Source organism: Peromyscus californicus, unplaced genomic scaffold (assembly GCF_007827085.1).
Source record: "Peromyscus californicus insignis strain IS unplaced genomic scaffold, ASM782708v3 Scaffold_2__1_contigs__length_46816999, whole genome shotgun sequence".
Lineage (NCBI taxonomy): Eukaryota > Metazoa > Chordata > Mammalia > Rodentia > Cricetidae > Peromyscus > Peromyscus californicus.
The window spans coordinates 38,981,416-39,003,936 of NW_026294540.1; the positions used below are offsets into that span (position 1 = coordinate 38,981,416).

Here is a 22,521-nt window from a genome sequence, read left to right on the forward strand (position 1 = left end):
GTTCTCCACTGCAGTACCAATTTATCAACCTCATTCAGCCACACTGACTTCCAGGGAATCTCCCAGACAGTACCCACCCCTTTGTGTTTCAAGTGCCTTCTTGAAACCCCTTCTAGTGCTGTTAAGGCCATCCCATCTTACAGAAGACTTAAGTGCAGTTGGGTGTCATGGGGCATGGGAAGCTGATTGTGAGGACAAAGTCAGCCTAAGTTACATAGGGAGACTTTGTTTCAAAAACAACAGAAACTAAGTCCAGCAAAATATCAGGTTTCTTTCTTTTTACCACTACCTTTTTTTAATTTATTCTCATAATTTTCCCAACTGATCAGGTTAGAGGAGGCAAAACTTCCAACATTCCACATAAGAAACAGACGCTGGATTTAATCTCTACCCTTAGAAAGGACACACTGAATGTCCGTGGGAGCTCTCTGGGACTTTGTGCAAGCTATCTAAACTGGCATCCCTGTATCTGTGCTGTGTCAGCACACTTTCCTCCACTCGGGGTGGCTGGTTCTAGTCTCTCCAAGAATATGTGAGTCTCTCTACCTTTCACACTAGACACCAAATGTCTTCCTGGAGAAAAACTGAATGTCTTCTTCTTTCTAGTTCCTCTTTTCACACTAACTGATAAGCATAAGTGACAGAACGATGGTATGTTTTCTGAGACAAGGTTTCTCTGTGTAGCCCTGGCTGTCCTGGAACTAGCACTGAACACCAGGCAGTCCTTGAACTCAGAGATCCACCAGCCTCTGCCTCCCAAGTGCTGGGACTGAAAGGTGTGCACTACCACTGTCTGGCTAGTTTTTGTGTTTTCATGTGCTGGTTCTCATTTATGTGGAGGCCTGAGGTCAACTGCAGTGTCTTCCTCAACTGCTTTCTGCCTTAATTTTGAGACAGGATCTCTCACTGAATCAGTTTGGCCAGACTGGATGACCAGTGAGCCCTGAGGCTCTGTCTCTGTCCCCCAACCCTAGGAGTACAGGCATGCACCACTATGCCCAGCTTTTACAGGTTGCTAGGGACGGAACTCAGTCATGGTCTCCAGACAACCAGGCAAGCATTTTACTGACAGAGCTATCTCCACAGCCCCAGGGGTGCTGTTTTATTGTAGCACTTCCTTTATGGTTTGTTTCCCTGTCTCTATAATCTGCTGTGACCCCTACATGGTACTAGAGCAAACTTCTTTAAACATGAAAAACTATCCTGACACTTGTCCCTAAAATCGTCAAGGGATAATTGTTGTCATGTAATAGCTACGAAATGAAATGAAAATCTCTTACTTAGTCTGATACATACAGGCCTTCAACCCAGGCCCTATCAACCTTTTTTGACTCATGCCCCGTAAACCTGCAGAAGTTATTTACCCAAAGTCTTAACTTTGAAAAAAATCTTTCCCTTTGGTGAACCCCTCTGTGTCATTTCTGGGCACACAACTAACGTTCGGAATCGAACATAATCACTAAGTGAAAAGCAAAGCTAAACACGGAGGCATTTCTAAACCTCTCAGGATTTGACATGAAGTATTTTCTTGAGGTTTGCCCAAGTGGTACCCGACATACGAAAGAGACCGCTGTCATATATTCACAAGTAAACATCAAAGTAAAAATGGTTTGTTCCTTCTAAGAACAATGTCTTCTCCATGGAGACAGAGTCTTGGTCTGCCTGTCACCTAGTGAACTCAGCCCATCTGTCATGCACGTGCCACCCAGTGTGGAATTAAGTGGAACAACGGAGAGAAACGAGTTCATACACAGTCTTCACGTTTACTGGTGGAAATAGACTTTTAATGCATACTTTGTGTTTATATAAACTCTACGTTCTTTTAAAGGCTTTTATTATATTTGGAGCTTTTTGGCATCCAATTTAATATTTTTTTCTTCTATGCATTTCACTACTTAATAGATTTTAAAATATTTTAGATTTTAAAACTAAATTTGAGAAATCAAGCATGCTGTAAACCCTACCTAACCCCGAGAAGTGTTTGTACTTCTAAAAAAAGTCACAAAAAAGATGAACTTAAACTATCTGTCCTAAAATTTTCCACATTCCATTTATGAATAAAGAAATACTAAGTTCATTATTATATGTCTCTCGCTCTCTAGTAAGTCAGATTGTCAGACACGCTTCAGTAAACAATCTCTGTTAACCTGGATCTTAATTCACTTCCTCTTAGAGATGGTCATGTCAATGCTAACACTGTGTCAGATGCTGTCTAAGCCCCAGAGCTTAAGTAACTCTCAAACTTGTAGTTTTTAGCGTGGATATGTTCACCATAGTTACATATCTGCATACACACGTACAGTGTGCTATGTCTTAAATTATTTCAAGTAACTGAAGTCTATCTAGCAGACATTCAGCCAAACAGTCTACACAGACTTAGACAGTAGTGTCCAAATACAGCACTGAGCTGAAACTGGAAAATCCCAGCAAAACCTACTGCAGTATTCAGAGAAAGAATCAAGATTCCTAACATACTGAGTTGTGCAGATACAAAAGTGCTTAACATGACAAAATTACCAAAATAAAAACATTTTGAAGGTTATTTGGTTCTAGCAATATTAACTATTCTTTACTTTTGGATAATTTAACATCTGCATTTTAAATTTTATATAAACAACCTCTTTGTAACAAGTTTTTTTTAAAAAAAGCACACAAAAAATAGTGCAAGCTCTACTCTGCTAGTTTTTCATCTTGGTCACCTCATCACAAGTAACTCAAGAAGAAGCGCTGGACTATGTGGCTCCGGGACATCCGGCACTGACCAGATCCCGGCCTCTCACCCATTGTTTGCGGCCCCCAGCTCTAGAACAGGCCGCCGGCAGACAGGGCAGGTGCAGTTCTCTGACAACCAGCGATCAATACAGTGGATGTGGAACTCATGTTGACACGGCAGCTGCCGGAGCTTGTTCCCAGCCACATAGTCACTGATGCACACGCTACAGACTTTACCTAACTCACTCTCAACCCCATTTTGTTCATAGCTCCTGGTAGAAAGATTGTCAATCTGCTCTTTGGTTAAACCACGAATTGGATCCTCATCGCCTTCATTCAGTAAGAAGAAATGAGCAAGGCGCAGAATGGGTAATGTTCCAGTCTCGACTACACTGTCTGCCCTCCGTAACCGCCTGCTATTTCTACTGCCCTCGCTGCGGGCCTGTGGCGGGCTGGGCTCACTTACATCTAGCATTTCAGCACTGTCTTCTTGGGCCTGCCTGGCTTGTGAGGAATCTCCACCCTGTTGACCGCTGTTGTTAGTCACATCTACGTTATTCAGTTCTAGGTACAGCTCTGGTGAACGCTGACCGTTTCCTTGATTCTCTGACTCAGGCTCCACTTCCATTAGAGAACTCAGCTCTCCAAACCCAGTCATGATCTGCCTTAAAATTGACCGAAGAGCCATGGAGGATGGCTCAACTACTTCATTCTCAGAAATCCTCCGAAGAGGAACTGTTATGGTACTCACGTAGGTTCGGACACCTGACCGCTCTAAATGAGAAATGGTTCTGTGAAAGCCCCCGCTGTTGCTTTCAACTGTACTTTCCGCCAGGCCTGCCCTCGACCGGGTTCTATTTGCAATGCTATCCCTATCTCTAGTTTCTCCAGGACGAATCCTCCTGACTTGCAAGTCTAGTGTGATTGCTGGATGGCGCTGTGTGGCAGCTGAGGACCTGGTGGTTTCTCCTTCTTCTACTGTTATTCTTGACACAAGTCTTGAGTTGGACAGCGGCGTATAAACAGTACCTCTGCGTGCTCTATCTTGTTCCAGAAAGACTTGAGTTACACCTCTATGCCTAACAGATCTGTTCCTACCAGTCTGTTGTAGTGGTCTACTCTGCCTTTGGGAATTAGGATATACAGTACCATTCTGTGTCTGAATTGGGGATCGGCTTCGACTACTGAGAGCAGGACGTAATCTTATTGGCTCTAATCTTTGGTTTGTGTTTCTCACTGTAACATTACTTCTAGCCCCGTTTTCCCAAATATGTGCTGCTCCAAACCGCTGCCGTTCCCTTTGCCTGAGATTACTACCATCTGACTGGTTTGTGTGAGCGTTGATGACATTAGGGCGATGGCCACTAACTCTAGGCACACCAAGTGTTCCTCCAATTCCATTTCTTAACCTTCCCCGTGCTGAGAACAATCCTTGCACTGAACCCTGCCCCCTTGCACCATGCCTACCCCCTGGGACCCTGGAGTCACCGCCACTGGAACTCCTGGAGGTTTGGCTTCTCGTTCGCATAGCCACAGGACTAGATGATCTTTGCTGCCTAGGATCTCTGCTAACACCTGACACAGGAATGTCTGTATAATCCTCTCCATGAGCTCCAGAGCCTCTGTTGTCAGGATTTATATGGATTTCCAGGCTGAACCCAAACTCTCCACTGTTTGGGTTTGTTCGGCTCACAGCCCTCCAACTTTGGTTCCCATTCTGTCCACTTCGAGTCACATTTCCAGTGCGCCGAAAAGTGTTCAGCCATCGTAGCAGAGAATCCTCATCTGAATGTTCTCTAAGGTTTTCTGAGTCTGAAAAGTAAATCAAATCAACTTAAGGTCAATTTCTGTAATGATAAGATCTTATCTTTATTGAAACATTGCAAGAAAGACAGTTCTACTGAATTAAACATCTGAATTACTTCAATGAATGAAAAAAAACTTTCTAAAAGTATATTAAAAGCACTTTAGAGAAATTAAAATACTGGACTTATGATATAGTTCAGTGGGTAAAGGCACAGGCTGTCAAGCCTAACTGACATGAGTTGAAGCACCAGGACCCACATGGTAAAAGAACTGCCAGACACAAACTGTCTTCTGATACGCACGCACAAAATTATGTTTAAAGAAAAAGTCTACTTTCTAGATTCAAGAACCTTCAACCCTCCACAAGGTCCAGCCCAGACTCCTGTGGGCCCCATAAACCAGTCTCTCCCCTTGGCCAGCTGTCCTACTCTGCAGCCCAACTGGGTAAGGTAACCTCTCCCCAAAACCTGGCTCCACCCCTCTCCTGCTTTGAGAACTCCCACCAGCCACCTCCATCCATGAAGCTGGCCCAGATGGATTAGTGAGGGGCCTCTTCCCCTAGGCTCCACTCACTCAGAACTACCCTGGGTACTCAGACCAACTTGGAATTCTGGCCTTGGGTACTAAAAGCACACAGTAAAAGACATCTAACAACCTAACTCCAGATGCCCAGGGTTCACTGCAAAAACAAAGTATAGAAAAAACCAAGACAATGTCTGCTCCAAAAATACTAGCAATCCCATCAATGAAATGGTCCCAAGAGGGACCACTTAAGGTAAAAATTTCAGGCACAGAAGTCTACTATCAAAGAGTTAAAATAATTTAAAGAGGACAAATAAAAACACCTGAATGAACTTGATCTTGATGAGAGTAGGAATAAACACAAAGCTAAATGAAACAATGAAAACAGAGTGTGAAAAAGAAAGAATATTAAAATCTAATCTGAAATAAAGCTGAAAATGAAAAATTAATCAATTTAGATGACACAGTAACATCAAAACTTGAAGGCAGGCTAGAGAAAAAAAGCATGAACAGAACATGCAGGATCTTCAGACACCATAAAAAAAATCAAATTTATAATTATGGGCATGAAAGAAAGAGAATTCCAGGTCAAAGGCATTGAAAACATTTTCAATAAAATCTCAGAAAATAATTTCCCAATCTTGAGAGATGGCCTTAAAGACCAGCAGAGACGTGACACGACACGTTCTAGTGAAAACACTGGGGAAGGCCCAAGTCACAGAAAGGCAGGCCACCACAGAACAACTGGTTATTGGATAGACACCATTAAAGCCAGTAAGTCTTGGAAAGACATTACCTAAGTTCTGAAAGGTCATAAATGCCAGAATATTATACCCAGCAAAACTCTTCTATAAATGAAAAATAAAAATGTTCCATTATAAAAACAGATCAAACCAATTGTGACCACTAAGCCAGCTCTACAGAGGATACTTGAAAGAATACTTCAGACTGAAGAGAAGGATAAACACATTCCACAGGTCACAGGATATAAATAAATGATACCAAGATAATTAATCAAAAGATGTTTCGCTGGGCAGCAGGTAGTGCATGCCTTTAATCCCAGCACTCAAGAGGCAGAGGCAGGCTGATCTCTGTGAGTTCGAGGCCAACCTGGTCTACAGAGTGAGATCTAGGACAGGCACGGAAACTACACAGAGAACCCTGTGTCAAAAACAACAATAAATGAATGAATGAATGAATGAGGGTTGGGGATTTAGCTCAATTGTAGAGCACTTGCCTAGCAAGCTCATGGCCCTGGGTTCGGTCCTCAGCTCCGAAAGAAAATAAATGAATGAATCAAGGAATCAATAGATGAATGAATAAATAGATAGATAAATAAGTAAATGAAAAGATGTTCATCAAAAGGACAAAAATTAATATACACCCTTCAATAATAAAGCTGAACTGGTCTCAGTTCACCAATTAAAGACTGTCAGACTAAATTAGAGAACAGGATTTATCTTTTTGCTTCCTCAAAGAAACATGCCTAATCATGAGAAAAAGGTAAAACAATAAGAAAAAGTACCCCAAGCAAATGGAACTACGAAACAAGCAGGTGTAGCTAGCTATTTTAACATTTGACAAAATAGATTTGAAACTAAAACTAATCAAAAGAGATAAAGAAGGCCAGATCACACTCTTTAACCAAACTTACACCAAACACAGGTGTGCCCAATTTCATAAAACAAACACTATTAAACGTAAAGCTACAAGATTAACCCAACACAGTAATAGTGGGAGGCTTCAACAATGCGCTCACCAACAAGCAGGTCATCCAAACAAAATATAAAGAGGCACTGGATAAATAACATCGTAAATCAAATGGACCTAACAGACATAAATGGAACATTCCACCAAACTTGAAGAATACACATTCCTCTTAGTAACTCACGGTACTTTTCACAAAACAGAGCACACAGTAGGACACAAAGCAAGCCTTAGTGAATATAAGAAAACTGAAATAACACCCCATGTTCTATATCACCACAAAATAAAGCTGGGCATCAAGAGCGAGAAAAATGCAGAAAGTACGGAGACTAAACACAATACTGAGAGATGAATGGGTCAAGAAGAAACCAGGATGAAACAAATAATCTGAAATGATACATAACTAGCAATGAGCTTGAAGTAGTAATTAAGTCTTTCAACTAAAAATCTAAACCAAAACCAACCAACCAACCAACCAACCACCCCAGACCAGATGGACTTGATGTAGAATTCCACCGGCCCTTCAAGGGAGCACTAACACCAACACTGTTCCAAGTACTCCAGGGGCAAACTCTTTATGTCGCCAGGTTTATTTATTCTGACACCAAAACAAGAAAGACAAGCAAAAGAGAGAACTAAGGCACAAACAGCACTCAAAACGTTCAGGCTCTACTCTAAGGCCATTTATTCCCTTGCCAGAGGAACAGAGAGACGATCTCTGTGCTCTGGGTTAAATGGATGAGTGCCTCAAGCCACTCTCAATGCCCAGCGGCTGAGTTTGATCAGTGGGACACTAACCACTACCGAGGGTGCTACACTAACAGCACTGCCCGAATTCGAGGAAGGTTAAAAAGCAACAACTCATTTTTTTTTTCCCTAAAATTGCTTCATTTGAACACAGAACAGTAACTGGGATTAACTCTGCCCAAAAGACACATAATGGCAAGGGTCAAAGGTTGTCTCCCTCCTCAGACTTGACTGATGGGCCAGGAACCTAAAACAGCAACACTTTTGCTAGCCTTACCTTGTAATCTCAATTGTTAATCATATACCCTGTATATTACTGGTGCTCACAACCACTACTTCTACACTGGGAATCTGAATTCCACTACCCTTATTGCTAATTACAACAAACACTAAGGTTTACAAAATAGGAACAGCACTTCAAAGGCCGTAAATGAAAAGACCAAGCCTGAAACAGTTTCACTGTCCTATCAGAGGACTTGAAAATGGGCACTGGCTGTATCAGATGGGGCACAGCTAAGCTGGGGCTTGGCTTTCAAAGGAGACTCTAGAGAGGCTCCTGAGAAGGTCCTTTCCTGCCTTCTTCTGGACTGGCAGCTCTTCCTTGAGAAAGTATTAGCTCTGAAGACTGCATTATGTAAACAGATTTATCTTTTGAAATAAGTGATAGGTATTTTAAAGACTTACATAATAGATTTTGAAAAAAAAAATGAAGGTTTTTATGTGTGGGTTACCTATACACCTGAATTCTTGAAAACTTTCCTGTATCTGAACCACTAAAGTTGCCTTAAGAGCTGAAGTAACAGGCAGCACACGTTTGTAACTGAGGCGATAATCCAACATTCCCACTGTTCCTCTTCAGGCCTTTACTTCACGAATGCAGGGGTCTTAGGCTTAGTCAAAGACCACTCGGTTCTAAGCATGGAACTTAAAAACCTTCATCCTTGGCTCAGCATCTACCGCTGCGTGAAGCTAGGAAACTACCCAGTGTCTGGACCCTCAGTCAGCTGACTGTCGACAAGACCGCGAATGACGAGTATCTTGGGAGGAGGCAGAACATGGGGCCCCAAAGTTGGGCTTGCTTTTAATTCTACAATCTCCATTAGTTTGAAGGGATTTTCATTAGTATTTTCCTTATTGCATGAATTTTTATATAGGATTTAGGGTTTGCTTGGCAAAATAACAAGCAAACAAAACAAAACCAGTTTCCCAACTGTCAGTCTCTGTATTATGCTGCATATAAATTTTAAGTCACATCAATATAAAAAAATATAGTGTGTATATGCTAAGATTAAAAAAAGCTTCATTTGGCTACGGGTTATAGCTCAACAGTAGACTATTTATCAAATACACACAAGGCCCTGGCTTCTCTCTGGGGATGGAGGAAGGGTAATGCATACCTCCGTCACTTGACCCACTCCTGGAGCCAGGCTGGGATGCCAGCTGCTCCTTTGCTCTATCTAAGCGCTGCTGTAGCTCCTCTGATGTTATGTCTCCTGAAACAATGAAAAGAGTGCTTATTTAAAAAATTTCAATTACCCAGTTTTATGAGAACTCGTGAAATACAAAACTTTAGCAGCAGGGGCCAGTGAGATGACTCAGTGGGTAAAGGCACTTAATGCCAACCCCAACAACCTGAATTCAAGGAACCACATAGAGGAAGGAGAAAGAAGATTCCTGCTTGTTGTCCTCTGGCCTACACACACTCACTTCCATTTACAAACAGAAATACACACACACAAAATAGATTTTAAAAAAATGTAATTTAAAGATTAAAAAACCTTAACAACCTACCGAAGACAATCATTATTTTCATGTTCTATAAACTGGACAGTTAGTATCTGACAAAAATATACACTAACTTGGTTACATCTCATTTATTAATATTTCATTAAAATTGAGATATAATTTGTATTATTTTGGTAAAAAAAATCAGTAAGAACCTATAAGCTCAGGCTGTAGACAGAAATGGCATCCAAACACTCACAACTCCCTCTTAATGCCAGCTCCTGGAGATCTGATGGACTTGGATCTGATGGCTTCGTCTACCCTCCTCAGACACTTGCACTCACGCACTCACATAAGTCCACACACACCCCACACATACAGAATTAAAAAGAAAATGAACCCTAAAAACAACAAAAAAAGGATAAGCTCTAATTATATGCATTTTTTTTCCCTTAAGAGTTAAAAAGAGCCGGAGGGTGGTGGTGCATGCCTTTAATCCCAGCACTCAAGAGGCAAAGCCAGGCACAACTCTGAGTTCGAGACCAGCCTGGTCTACACAGTGAGTTCCAGGACAAGCCCAAAGCTACACAGAAAAACCCTGTCTCAAAAAACCAAAAGAGTTGAAAAGAAATTAGGAAGGAAGTAGTTTGAGGGAAATGTTCAAGTCTCTGTGCTTGAATTCTACCCCAATATTTTATCATATGAGCCACCAACATACAAATATGCAAACATACATACACACAAATTTCAGCTAGTTTATTGTAAAGTGAATTTGAGAAAAAAGCTTATAGACCACACTGGACTTTTGGGTGGTCATTATATAGCTGAATGTTACACCTCAAATTAAGAATTAAGTTTTAAATAACATTTTATTTATGCAAATATTATATAAGAGAAACAAAGAACTAGGTACAATGGATATAAGATAAAAAGGTCAATTATTAAAATATAAAATCTACTTTTAAAAAGGAACTACTTGTTTTAAATAGGATAAGTAATGAAAATTTTTGTCTGAGTTTATCAAATGTTACTGGACTGGACATTGTTATATAATAATGAAGTTTTTCATCTGAACCTGTCAAATGTTAATGGACTAGACATCATTAATGTAATTCTTGACTGCATATATTGATACACTTCTTGGATATAGTTTTTCTTGTATTAGTTATAAGCTTTTTTTAATTTTAGACAAAAAAAGGGGAAATGTGGTGGTATTGTGTTCCCCAAAATATTGTGCACGCCAATAAACTTATCTGGAGTCAGAGACAGAACAGTCACAATATTAAACATAGAAGATAGGCAGTGGTAGCACACGCCTTTAATCCTAGCATTCCAGAGGCAGAGATCTACCTGGATCTCTGTGTGTTCAAGGACACAGCCAAGCATGGTGACTCACACCTTTAATCCCAGAAAGTGAGCCTTTAATCCCAGGGAGTGGTGGCAGAAGGCAGAAAGGTATATAAGGTGTGAGGACCAGAAACTAGAAGCATTTGGCTGGTTAAGCTTTTATGCTTTTGAGCAGCAGTTCAGCTGAGATCCATTTGGATGTGGACACAGAGGCTTCCAGTCTGAGGAAACAGGATCAGCTGAGGAATTGGCGAGGTGAGATAGCTGTGGCTTGTTCTGTTTCTCTGATCATTCAGCATTCACCCTAATACCTGGCTCCAGGTTTGATTTTATTAATAAGACTGTCTAGGTTTCATGCTACAGTACAGTTCAATTGTAGCACACTTGCCTAGCATACACAAAACCCTAGGTTCAAATCCCAATCCCATCCACATGGGGAGAGTTGGCAGTAGAAGGTGGTGAGAATTATACATGTGAACACTTAATGGTATGTACATTAACTTTTTAAGTTTGGCCTGTTTATAAATCCACACATCCAGGATTCTCATATATTTATAAAACATAGAAGGCAGTGATTTTTGTTATACTGAATAATTCTTAGACTCACAAAATAGTGCTTAAAGGAAGGCATTCTCTTTACTTTGAAATTCCTCCTCCTTTCAATGATAGAAAAAAAAATGTGTTTTCCTTTTTTGCCCATTTCTTACCAGGGGTGCCTAAAAGGTTATGGTCTCTCATTAGCCGATAATCTTCATCACTGAGCTCATTAATAAACTGGTAATAGGCTTCTTCTCTGTGGAGACGCTCTTGCTGCCATCTTCTCTCATTTTCTTGAAATGAGATTTCTTCTCCACTACCACTTGATCTAGGTCTGGATGGATTCATGCTGAGACGTCTAGCTTCCTGTTCAAAGAATATACACAAATTCAATGCCTTAGTCTTGAGCTAACATAGCTGTGCACTTTTTTGTTGTTTCTGCTGTTCGTTGTTTGTTTATTGAGATAAGCTCTTACTATGTAGCCCTGGCTGGCCTGAATTCACTGCATAGACCACTAAGAATCCTTTCAATTGTGACATATCTACCTTCAGAGACTTATATTCTAAGATTTATGAAGCTAAATTATATTCCCTAACCTCCTTATCAAGGTAAGGACTCTGCTTCTCAAGGATAGCACTTATATGTAGCCCCCACATTCAAAAATTCCCCGCTGAAGGATGGTGCCTGATACAGAGACAGAGCTCTGGTGTGTTCTCTCAATCCTCAGAGCCATGCATGGCATAATGTTGCCTGTTGGTTTTCAGTCTTAGGGAGATCAACTCCTGAATCTCTTCGGCAGACACAGTAGGCAAACTATTTTCATTTCAATAAAGTGTCATGAGATGGTGGTGGCTGTACTACATTCGTGATTTTTTTCTGAAAGAAGTACGGTACAACATCATCTACAAATATAGTGGACTATATTCCTAACTGTCCTGGGGTGCATGCAACAACCCTTTGTACATTAAGTAAAGAACACACAAAATTCAAGACTAAAATTTTAACACTATGAAGGCTTTTATACCCAACATTTTTGAGAGACAAAGAAAAATTTTAAAAAGCTGGTCAATTTGATACTCCGATATGAGAAATGTATGCTGAACTGTGTCTGATTCAGTGGTAACCTTGGAGCATTAGGTTAAGTAATAAGCCTAGTTCTGTCAGCTCCTAAAAGCTGTTTATGTGTGAGTTCTTCAGTGTAAGATTTGGATCAAGTTCCAGGACAGCCAGAGCTACACAGAGAAACCCTGTCTCGAAAAACAAAAACAAAAAAGGACAAAAACAAACAAAAAAAAAAGCAAAGAAAAAGAAAAAAACTAATTTTAAAATGCAAAGCTAGGTAGGTATGGTAGCACCTGTCTTCTATTCCCAGCACTCAGGAGAAAGAGGCAGGTGGGATCTCTGTGGTTCAAGGCCAACCTGGTCTACAGAGTAAGTTCTAGGACAGCCAGGGCTACACAGAGTAAAACCCTGCCTCAAATCCTCCCCACCCCCCCCCAAAAAAAAGTAAAATTCACTCAAGATGCTAATTAATAACATTAAAAACTAAAAGTTTTCCATTTGTAGGGTAATCAGGGTAATTAGCAAAGAGGATATTTGGTGGCCACAGCAGTCACATGATTTTTTAAAAATTTATTTATTTATTTGTTTGTTTGTTTCATTTTTGGAGATAAGGTTTTTCTGTGTAACAGCCCTGGTTGGCCTTGAACTCACAGAGATCCGCCTGCCTCTGACACCGGAGTGCTGGGATCAAAGGTGTATGCCACCATCGCCCTGTGATTTTTTAAAACAGACATTTAAAAAGTAGAAATCTGACCAAAAAAAAAAAAAATCAAGCTCCTTAGATATTATTCAAAACCTAAGACCTTATCCTCCAAGGCAATATTCTTGGATAACTAACCATAAATAATACCATAAGTAACCAAAGTGAATACCTTATTTTCCTTTTAACATTCTTTTAACATATGAAACTGTATCCATTCTTCTGTTGTTTGTGCCTTTTTTGAGAGCTGCTCATCTGAAGTAATAAAAAGAAAAGTTGAATTATTCAGTAACTGACTCTTTGAAGCCCAGAACACCTGGTAGTCGCCCAACTCCTTCACAAAACCAAAGCTAAATTCTCCGGAAGGTCTGTTATACGTTCACCTAAGGAAATTTAAACCTCATGTAAGTAGATAACAAAACCCCCCAGAAGGCCTCTCCTATACCGTCACTGCTCCAAGGATTGCGCGTCCTCCTTTCTCAAAGGCCTTCTATCACGTTCCCATCTGGGTGTAGCTACGTTTAGGTGAGGAAGTTAGTTTACTTCTAAACCTTCACTTTCTTGTCACCTGCCCCCACCATCCCGCTACTGGTTCTTCTTCTTACCCTGTTAATAGAGGCCCCGGGGTGGGAGTAGAAGTCCCCACTCCAACACACAAACTGGACTCGGAAACCCGACCAATCTCACCTCAATCTAGCCTCGAGTAACGCTTCCCCAGCGACCTAGATTGGCATTTTGGGCCAATCAGCAACTAGAAAAGCTCACCCAGCAAGCAGTTAACCAATGGGATAGGAGGTAAGTGGCCCCCCACCCTAGCATGTCCTGCTTTCCGAGGCGTCTCCCGGAAGTAGTAGTGAGACCCACAAGATGACCCTGTCCCCAGCGCCCCCTCCCCCCGACCCCACCTCCAGCGGGATGACCCGCAGTTGTCCTCTCCGAGGCAGTGAGGAGGCGGAAGGTTCTGCGGCCGAGCCTTTGAAGGCCGCTACGCCCTCCAATCGTCCCCTGAGGCGAGAAGCTCAGAATCTCTACAGCTGTTCGGGGTCGACCCACCGTAGAGAAAGCTACGAGAGAGGACCGTCAGGTGTCGGGCCTCCTCTCACTACCCAGACAAACACAGGCGGGCGCGCCACCACCTGCGCAGAGCTCGCCGGTGCGTCTGGAAACGGCGCCCGCCGGAAGCCGAGCTGCGGCGCATGAGTTCCGCTTCCGCAGTGCGCAGGTCCGGCTGTCTCTGGCTCCAGTCTAGGCTCTCAGCGGGGTGGCTGCTCCCAGTCCCGAAGACGGCACCTCTTTTCCACGCTTTGGAAATGCCAGCTCCTCGTTTCGTACCTCTGTGTCCTTTGCCAAACTGTCGCTTTGTACTGTTTGGGTGTAACTACTTAACTACCCAGTCTGAGCGTTTCCCTTGTGTTAATTCACTGGAACGAAGAAACTAAACGCTCAAGTGCTTATGTTGGGAAAGTACTTTGAAACTCCCAATATTAACCATTCTCATTCCCTCTCTCCCGCTATCCTTCCCGTCACCTCCTCCCTCTCCTCTTTCTTCCCACCCCTCTCACACTCTACCGTCTCTTCCTCGCCTCTATTTCCTTTTCCCATTATGTGACACCAAACTTACCTAACCATTACTGGTGGTCCTGGCAGAGCCCTTTCCTGGTTCTCCCATCAGCCAAATGACTTAGTCACAGTTTAATCCGCTCATAGTGCTGTGACTCGTCAATCTTTCTTCCCTTCTTTCATTATTTGGTTTTAGGGTGTCCCGCCTGGTGATTCCTTTCCCTCTCTTACTATTGGCCCAAAATGTCTATATTTCCCTTTTACATTATTGTTCTGAGGATCAGAGTGACTGACTTTCCTGTGACTTACCTTCTGGAAGCAGCTTTGGAGTCCCTTCCCCCAACCTCATCAGAGAACTACATGGCTGGGGCAGTGTTAGGCTCACTTATCTATGTAGCCCATCTTTGGTTTTGCCTTTTCCAGTGTCCTTTTGCTTCGTGAACTCCAAGGCTTTCCTTGTATGTCTCAATTTTGGATATAGTCTATTTTTTCCCTTATTCTGGCTGCACCTATGTTAAACATTCTGCAAGGCCGACTGACTGATTGAAACTTGCATAATTGTGGTACAGATTGAAGCCAAGCTGTCCTGGGCTCTCTCCCCCCCACCCCCAATAGCCACTTATTGCCCGTTTCTTTATGTGACCTAACATCCTTGTGACTAGTAGATTAGGCCTTTTGGAATGTACAAAAAGTTGCCTAGCTTTCACCAACTCAATGAATAATGTCAGCAGATAGTATCTGTGGACTGTAGCAGACACTTGGCTGCTTTTCTGTAATCTACCTGCCTGTTTCTACCAACGGATTCCTTCCTTCCGGCCCCACCCCCCACCCTTTCTTTCTTAGTTTCTTTTTGTACTAGACAGGGATTCTCTGTGTAAAAATAGTCCTGGCTGTGCTAGAACTGGCTTTGTAGACTCACAGAGATCTGCCTGCCACCGCCTCCTGTGGTGGGATTAAAGATGTGCACCACCACACCTGGCTTTTCCACCAAGGTATTTTTAAATTGTCTTGATTTTGTTTTTGTTGTTGTTGTTGTTGTTGTTGTTGTTCTGTTACTATAAAAACATCATGAATCTATTACTACCATGGAACATGGTATTTGGAGTAATCTAAATCTGCCCTCCAAACCATGGTAACTCATATTTGGCCCCAGGACAAACTATCTCTTACTCTTTTGGAGGCAAGAGCTGTTTTTGCATTAAGAGGTTTTGGTGGCTGAATATGGAGCCCCAAGGATGATCTACTTCTGTTGCAGGAGTCCGTGGACTAGTGCCAGGATGGGCCACTTGTGCTGACAGTCTGGTATTGACTCCACACCTGAATGCGGGTGAATTCTCTCTGGGGCTTGGGCCTGCCTTACTTTGGTTTATTCTGAGTTGGTTGTAAGGATCCTATTTGTCTAGATACTTTTTGGGTTTTTTTGTTTTGTTTTACTTTGTTTAGAGAGCATTTTGTTTATTCGAAGTCATCCCTTTTGTTTGGTTTCTGACTGATGAGTTTGTTTTTGATTTGTTTGCTTTCAGGACATTTGGTTCATTCATTTGCTTCTCCTGCCTCTCCTCCCACATCTAATTCAAGGAAGGAGGAAATGTTTGGGGAAAAGCTGCCCCGGAGTTCTCCAGCTGGCTTGACGTTTGATAATTGTGTTAGTTTAACTTATATGTATTTGGAAAATGAGGAGATCTAAAGATAACTTAGCTTTATGCCTCTCTTTGTGGAAAACAAACATTTGGTCCTTCAGGACAGCAGAGGGACATGTGTGAGCATGAGTGTAGAAAGCAGACCAGTCGGTGGGGGTCTGTTTTCCTCTAGAAAGCAAGCTGGGCGGTGGTGGCGCACGCCTTTAATCCCAGCACTCGGGAGGCAGAGCCAGGCGGATCTCTGTGAGTTCGAGGCCAGCCTGGGCTACCAAGTGAGTTCCAGGAGAGGCGCAAAGCTACACAGAGAAACCCTGTCTCGAAAAACCAAAAAAAAAAAAAAAAAACCCTCTAGAAAGCAGCTTTCTGGGAGCAGAAATAGTCCCCCCCATCACACACACACACACACACACACACACACACACACACACACAAAACACACACACACACACACACACACCCCTAGAAATCCTAGACAACAGAATTTAAAAAATCATTAATAGGCAACCTGCTTTGATTTAAAAAAACAGCCAGGCGGTGGTGGCGCTCGCCTTTAATCCCAGCACTTGGGAGGCAGAGACATGTGGATCTCTGCAAGTTCAAGACCAGCCTACTCTACAGAGTGAGTTCCAGGACAGGCTCCAAAGCAACAGAGAAACCCTGTCTCGAAAAACCAAACAAACAAACTTCTGTAGGAAAGAAGCGATGAAACTGGTAGTTAACAAAAGTTAATGAGTTATAAAAACTATTCCAAAGTTAAAAAGAGCTATTAAATTAAAAATCAATAGGAAAGTTAGAAAATGGTGGCAGAGGCAGTGGATATCTGTGAGTTTAAGCCAGCGTGGTCTACAAATCGAGTTCAGGGTAGCCAGGACTGTTATACGGAGAAATCCTGTCTCAAAAACCAGAACAAACAAACAAACAAACAAAAATCAATAGGAAATTGGTAAGAAAATGTTAGAGGTTATGTTAGAAGAAATTTTGAGAAATTGAACTCTACTTGGCTCTTATTTCCTGTTTTTGTTGTTGTTTTTGTTTTTTGAGTCAAGGTGGCCCTGTCTCAGAACTCGCTCTGTAGACCAGCTTGCCTCCTCAAACTCACAGAGATCTGCCTGCCTCTGCCTCCTGAGTGCTGGGATAAAAGGTATATTCAACCTTGCCTGGCTTCAAATCTCTACTTTCATTTTTTTTTTTTCTGACCCTGATTTTTCTTTCTTTTTTTTTTTTCTTTTTTTTTTTTTTTTTTTGGTTTTTCGAGAAAGGGTTTCTCTGTGTAGCTTTGCGCCTTTCCTGGAACTCACTTGGTAGTCCAGGCTGGCCTCGAACTCACAGAGATCCGCCTGGCTCTGCCTCCCGAGTGCTGGGATTAAAGGCATGCGCCACCACCGCCCAGCCGTGATTTTTCTTTCTTAATCTCCAAGTAGAACAAAATTCTATATGGAAAGAAAAGATTTTTACAGTTTATTTAAAGATAAAACTTAGAAACTTCACGTTCTGGCGAATGTCTTTAATACCCCAAAGAGGGAGACAGAGGCAAGCGGATCTCTGAGTTTGGGGCCAATGTGGTCTACAGAGCAAGTTCCAAGACAGCCAGATTGCACAGAGAAAGCTTGTCTCAAAAGGCCAAAAAAACAAATCAACAAAATTAGAAGAGAAATTCCACATTATATATAAAACAGGTATTTTTAAAATAATTTTTTATTTGTTTTTTTGTGTGTGCATGAGTGTTTGCCTGCATGTATGTGTGTGTACCATGTGTGTGCCTAGTGCCTGCTGGAGTCAGAATACAGAATACAGCCCAGTCCTTAGCTGGAATGTCAGGCAGATGAGCCTCTCCTAATTCCTCATACTCCCTGTTCCCCTCTGAAGCTTCACAAGCCAGGTCTCATCATTTCTGTTTTCCAGATTTCCACCAGAATGGCCCATTTAACTCTAATTACCATATTCAAGGTCTTTTCTAGCCCAAACTCCCAAACTCTTCCACATTCCTCCTGCAAACCAGCTGTAAAGATCTAAGAACTGCATGGTCAGGTTTATAATCTCACCTCCTCCACTCTAGGTACCAGTCTGTGTTAGGTACTTGGCTTGTTGTGTAATAATTATCCTGACAGTTTGATTTTGATTCACAATTCCTTGGTACAGTTCAGCATGATGGGAAGATTGTGGTGGCAGAAGTTTGAGACAGCTGATCACACTGCATCTGCTGTCAGAAAAAGGGAACACATAGTGTTTCTGTGTGGTGGTGCACACCTTTAATCCCAGCTCTCCCAAGGCAGAGGCAGGAGAGTCTCTGTGAGTTCCAGGCTAGGCAGGCCTATATAACTAGACCTTGTCAAAAAAAAAAAAAAGAAGAAGAAGGAAGAGGAGGAGGAGGAGGAGGAGGAAGAAGAGGAGAAGGAAGAGGAGGAGGAGGAGGAAAGAAAGAAAGAAAGAAAGAAAGAAAGAAAGAAAGAAAGAAAGAAAGAAAGAAGAAAGAGAAAGAAAGAGAGAGAAAGAAGAGGTTGTATGGTGACCCACAGAGCCTTTCTAGTGAGACCTTACTCAGGGTCAGACACTCTGAGTTTGCTTTACCCAGCAGGGCTGCATAATGGGATGGTTTGGCTGGGGACGTGTTTACCAGTTGTTTGGAAGGGTCTACACTTGGCTGTACAGTGTGCTTTGATCTTGCAAGGGGGAGGTTTTTTGCCTCTCCCCTTGGCATATTATAAAAAGTCCTTTTGAATAAATAACTGGGTGAGTGGGTATTGACTCAGGGCCCTCCCGAAGATATCCTGTGTCCCTGTCTTTCTTATTGTCTCTTTCTATCTTTCTATCTTTCTCCCTAATATTCTTCATTCCTCTCTCCTCCTCCCAAGAGCCCTTCAACAGGTCAGAGCTGGACTCTGGCAGACTCCCACAAAGTAGACGAACCATCCCAGGCCCCACCTTATGGAATGGTACTGCCCACATTTAGGGTGGGTTTTCCCACCTCAGTTCATCTCATCTAGATACTCTCTTATACACAGGCACAGAGGCTTGTCTCTTCAGTGATTCTAGAGCCTAGAATACTGTATCCTAGACTCTGTCAAGTTAACAGTCAATGTTAACCATCACAGAGAGTACCGAAATCCCACCTAAAAAGCTTCACCTTTGATTCTTCTCCTTTATCTAGGCCTTTATTATACCTGGGAGGTATAAAGGCACAAATTTTTGTGTTTGTTTCCCTAAGAATACTGCTCAGGGCTGGAGAGATGGCTCAGCAGTTAAGGAGACATGCTGTCTTTACAGAGGGCCTGTGTTCAATTCCCAGCACCCACATGGTGGCTCACAGCCATCTGTAACTCCACTTCCAGGGGATCCGATTCCCTCTTCTGGCCTCCATGGGCACCAGGTATAAGACCTACAACCAGGCAAAACATCCATACACATAAAACAGTGAGACCATTTCTCAAAATAAATTTAAGGTCAAAATTCAGTATCCCAGTAAAAGCTTGTTTCTGGTTCTCTATTTACAACAAGATATTTTTAAAAATATTGATCTATTCTTAGTAACATTTACAGAAAAGCTGAATTAGAGAACAACATTTCTATGTTTTAATTTACTCTTTTACTTGAAATTTGATTAGATTTTATCCGAATGCTGTTTGCATGTTTCTCCAAGTACAGAAGCCTTCATGAGTGGACTGGCTATTGCCTTAGGAATAGGGGAAACTCTGAAAAGAATAGGACATTCATGCTAAATTAAATAATTATTATTATAAAACTTCTTTTAATAGACAAACATTTAAATCCATGTGTTCAAACTGGCTGATTGTGCCGAATTCTCACTGTGCCTCCGGTCTTTGATCCTCTACATCTGTAGTTAAGTATAGACAATTAACACTGTCAAAATTTGCTAAAGCTTTTAGCTTCCATTGCCGGAGACACTCTCATTCATTCTTCTTAATTTGAGATCTATCTTTTGGAAAACTTCTATTATCTCCTTATGAATAAAGTACTGAGTATCCTCTTTAAAAAATCAAGTAAAATCTGTGTCATCGCCGGGCGGTGGTGGCGCACGCCTTTAATCCCAGAACATTTAGGAGGCAGAGAGGCAGGCGGATCTCTGTGAGTTCGAGGCCCGCCTGGTCTACAGAGTGAGTCAGGACAGCAAGGACTATAACACAGAGAAACCTTGTCTCAAACAAACAAAAACAACCCAAAAAGACAAAAAAAACCCACCAAACCAAACAAAAAAAAACCAACCCCTACCCCTCAAAAAATTCTGTGTCATCATTCTCTATTGATGTGAGCCATACACTATTACAGGGACCTTTTAAACATGATAACTGAAAATTCAGAATTAGTTGACAGAGTTTTTTCCCACAGGGAGGTCCCAGGAAAGAAGAAGTAGAATGCCTTTATTTAATTGTTAAAAAAAAATAAAGTAGAAAAGATAACACATCAAAGACTTCCTTTGGCCTTTGTAAACGGATTCCCTCAGGAACTTGTAACCGCCTCCCATGCTGCAAATTGCCTGGAGACTTGTCAATTCTAAGTTCTCACCTCAAACTTCTGCCAGTTCCTGCAGACATGTTCAGGACTATAGAAAACAGGTGATTCTCATCTTCAACTGCGTTGACAGGATAGTCCCCCATGTGTCTAAACTCAAAACTTCTTGACAAGATTAATACTAAAAATGCTTTGTATTTCTTAAGTCCTTTTTAAAATTTAGGTTCTTATTTTATAGAATCATTTTAATTATTATTTTTAAAATAGACATTTGCTTGCCATATATAATAGTGGTTTTTCGAGACAGGGTTTCTCTGTGTAGCTTTGCGCCTTTCCTGGAACTCACTCTGTAGCCCAGGCTGGCCTCAAACTCACAGAGATCCACCTGTCTCTGCCTCCCGAGTGCTGGGATTAAAGGCGTGCGCCGCCACCGCCGCCGCCGCCGCCGCCGCCGCCGCCACCGCCACCACCACCCGGCTTGCTTGCTATATTTTTATAACTTAGGAGCCTGTCTTTAAAAAAAAAAAAAATTTACTTAACCGTGTGTGTGTGTGTGTGTGTGTGTGTGTGTGTGTGTGTGTCTGAGTGTATGTATGTGTGCCACTATGTGTGTGCAGTGCACACAGCAGCCAGAAAAGTGTGTCAGCTCCCCTGGAACTGGAATTATAGAGGGTTATGAGTCACCATGTGGGTGTTGGGAATCAAATCCGGGTCCTGTAGAAGAGCAGCCAGTGCTCTTAACCACAGAGCCATTTCTTTACCCCAAGCACCTGTGTTTCCTGAATATTTAAGGTGTGCTATAGTAAAATTAGCTGGGATTTTAAAAATCAAACAAATTTTTTTTTTTTTTCAGTTTTTCAAGACAGGGTTTCTCTGTGTAGCTTTGCGCCTGTCCTGGATCTTGCTCTGTAGACCAGACTGGCCTCGAACTCACAAAGATCCGCCTGGCTCTGCCTCCCAAGTGCTGGGATTAAAGGCATGCGCCACCACTGCCCGGCAAACAAGTCCTATTTTGCTGATAAAAAGTGAATGGACACTGCTAGGCACATGCTTTTAATCCAGCACTCGGGAGACAGACAGACAAATCTCTGAGTTCGAGGCCAGCCTGGTTTACAGACTGAGTTGCGGGACAGCCAGTGTTAAACAGAGAAACCCTGTCTTAAAAAAAAAAAGTGAATAGACAATATTACAATGTGACTCCTACTGAACTTTTCCCTTTTCTACTATAAAATAAGATTTGATTATGTAAATAAAATTAAAAAGTATTAATTATGCTTACAAAATCTGTGGAATCCTGATTTTTCAGAAGTCTGATTTCATATTTTTGTACATGCAACAGCCTCTCCCAACTCCCATACAATTTTGTTAGGTGGGAATTTGAATTACTATTATATTATTGTCCAATTTCATCTGTAATGTGATTTTTCCACTTAACTTCCCCAAACTAAAGTTTGCTCCAATACCAAGTTAACTAGGCAAATCAAATTGTTACCCACAAGTAAAAGAGTAACTTAGATTATAAGACCAATCTCTCCTAAAGTAGAACTAACCTTTTTCTCTCTACACTTATTTATTTATTGGGGTTTTGAGACAAGTTTCCTCCGTGTAGTGCTGGCTGTCATAGAACTTGCTCTGCAGACCAGGCTGGCTTCAAACTGGCAGAGATCTGCTTGCCTCTGTCTCCTGAGTGCTGGGATCAAAGGTGTGAACCACCACTGTCTGGAAAACTAACCACTCTTTATGAGGTTATATTTATAAAATAAAATTGACTTTTAAAAATCCACTAAGATTAAATTTTTTTTAAATTAAAAATTTAAAAAGTTTCTAAACATCCAATGAGATATTTCATAGAGTGAAAATCACTCAGACACAAGGGAAATATGTGGTCCATCTAGTTTAAAATTATGGGTTTAAGCCGGGCGGTGGTGGCGCACGCCTTTAATCCCAGCACACGGGAGGCAGAGCCAGGCGGATCTTTGTGAGTTCGA

The 22,521-nt window shown here is 41.8% G+C and overlaps 1 protein-coding gene across 3 annotated transcripts; it reads right to left on the reverse strand.

The window, feature by feature from the left end:
- Positions 1 to 1,756: 1,756 nt before the first annotated feature.
- Positions 1,757 to 14,041, reverse strand: Rnf6 (ring finger protein 6). Of its 3 annotated transcripts, none has more exons than XM_052754486.1 (5): positions 13,772 to 14,041; positions 13,039 to 13,121; positions 11,274 to 11,469; positions 8,892 to 8,987; positions 1,757 to 4,524 (listed from the first exon to the last, which is right to left on the reverse strand). In XM_052754486.1, exons 3-5 carry the CDS (start codon positions 11,449 to 11,451, stop codon positions 2,777 to 2,779), a joined length of 2,022 nt encoding a protein of 673 aa, XP_052610446.1. In that variant the 5' UTR covers positions 11,452 to 11,469; positions 13,039 to 13,121; positions 13,772 to 14,041; the 3' UTR covers positions 1,757 to 2,776. The 3 variants fall into 3 exon arrangements, with proteins under 3 accessions (XP_052610446.1, XP_052610449.1, XP_052610447.1); XM_052754489.1 differs by lacking the exon at positions 13,772 to 14,041 and adding an exon at positions 13,554 to 13,667; XM_052754487.1 differs by lacking the exon at positions 13,772 to 14,041 and adding an exon at positions 13,472 to 13,594.
- Between the last annotated feature and the right edge of the window lie 8,480 nt (positions 14,042 to 22,521).

What these genes read in the sequence shown, in the direction of transcription:
- Rnf6 (XM_052754486.1), bottom strand. Translation starts at nt 11,451, where the DNA reads ATGAATCCATCCAGACCTAGATCAAGTGGTAGTGGAGAAGAAATCTCA. An exon ending in TAACCTTTTAGGCACCCCTG is followed by an intron (nt 8,988 to 11,273) that starts GTAAGAAATGGG and finishes TCATTGTTTCAG; the next exon opens with GAGACATAACATCAGAGGAG. An exon ending in GAGTGGGTCAAGTGACGGAG is followed by an intron (nt 4,525 to 8,891) that starts GTATGCATTACC and finishes TTTACTTTTCAG; the next exon opens with ACTCAGAAAACCTTAGAGAA.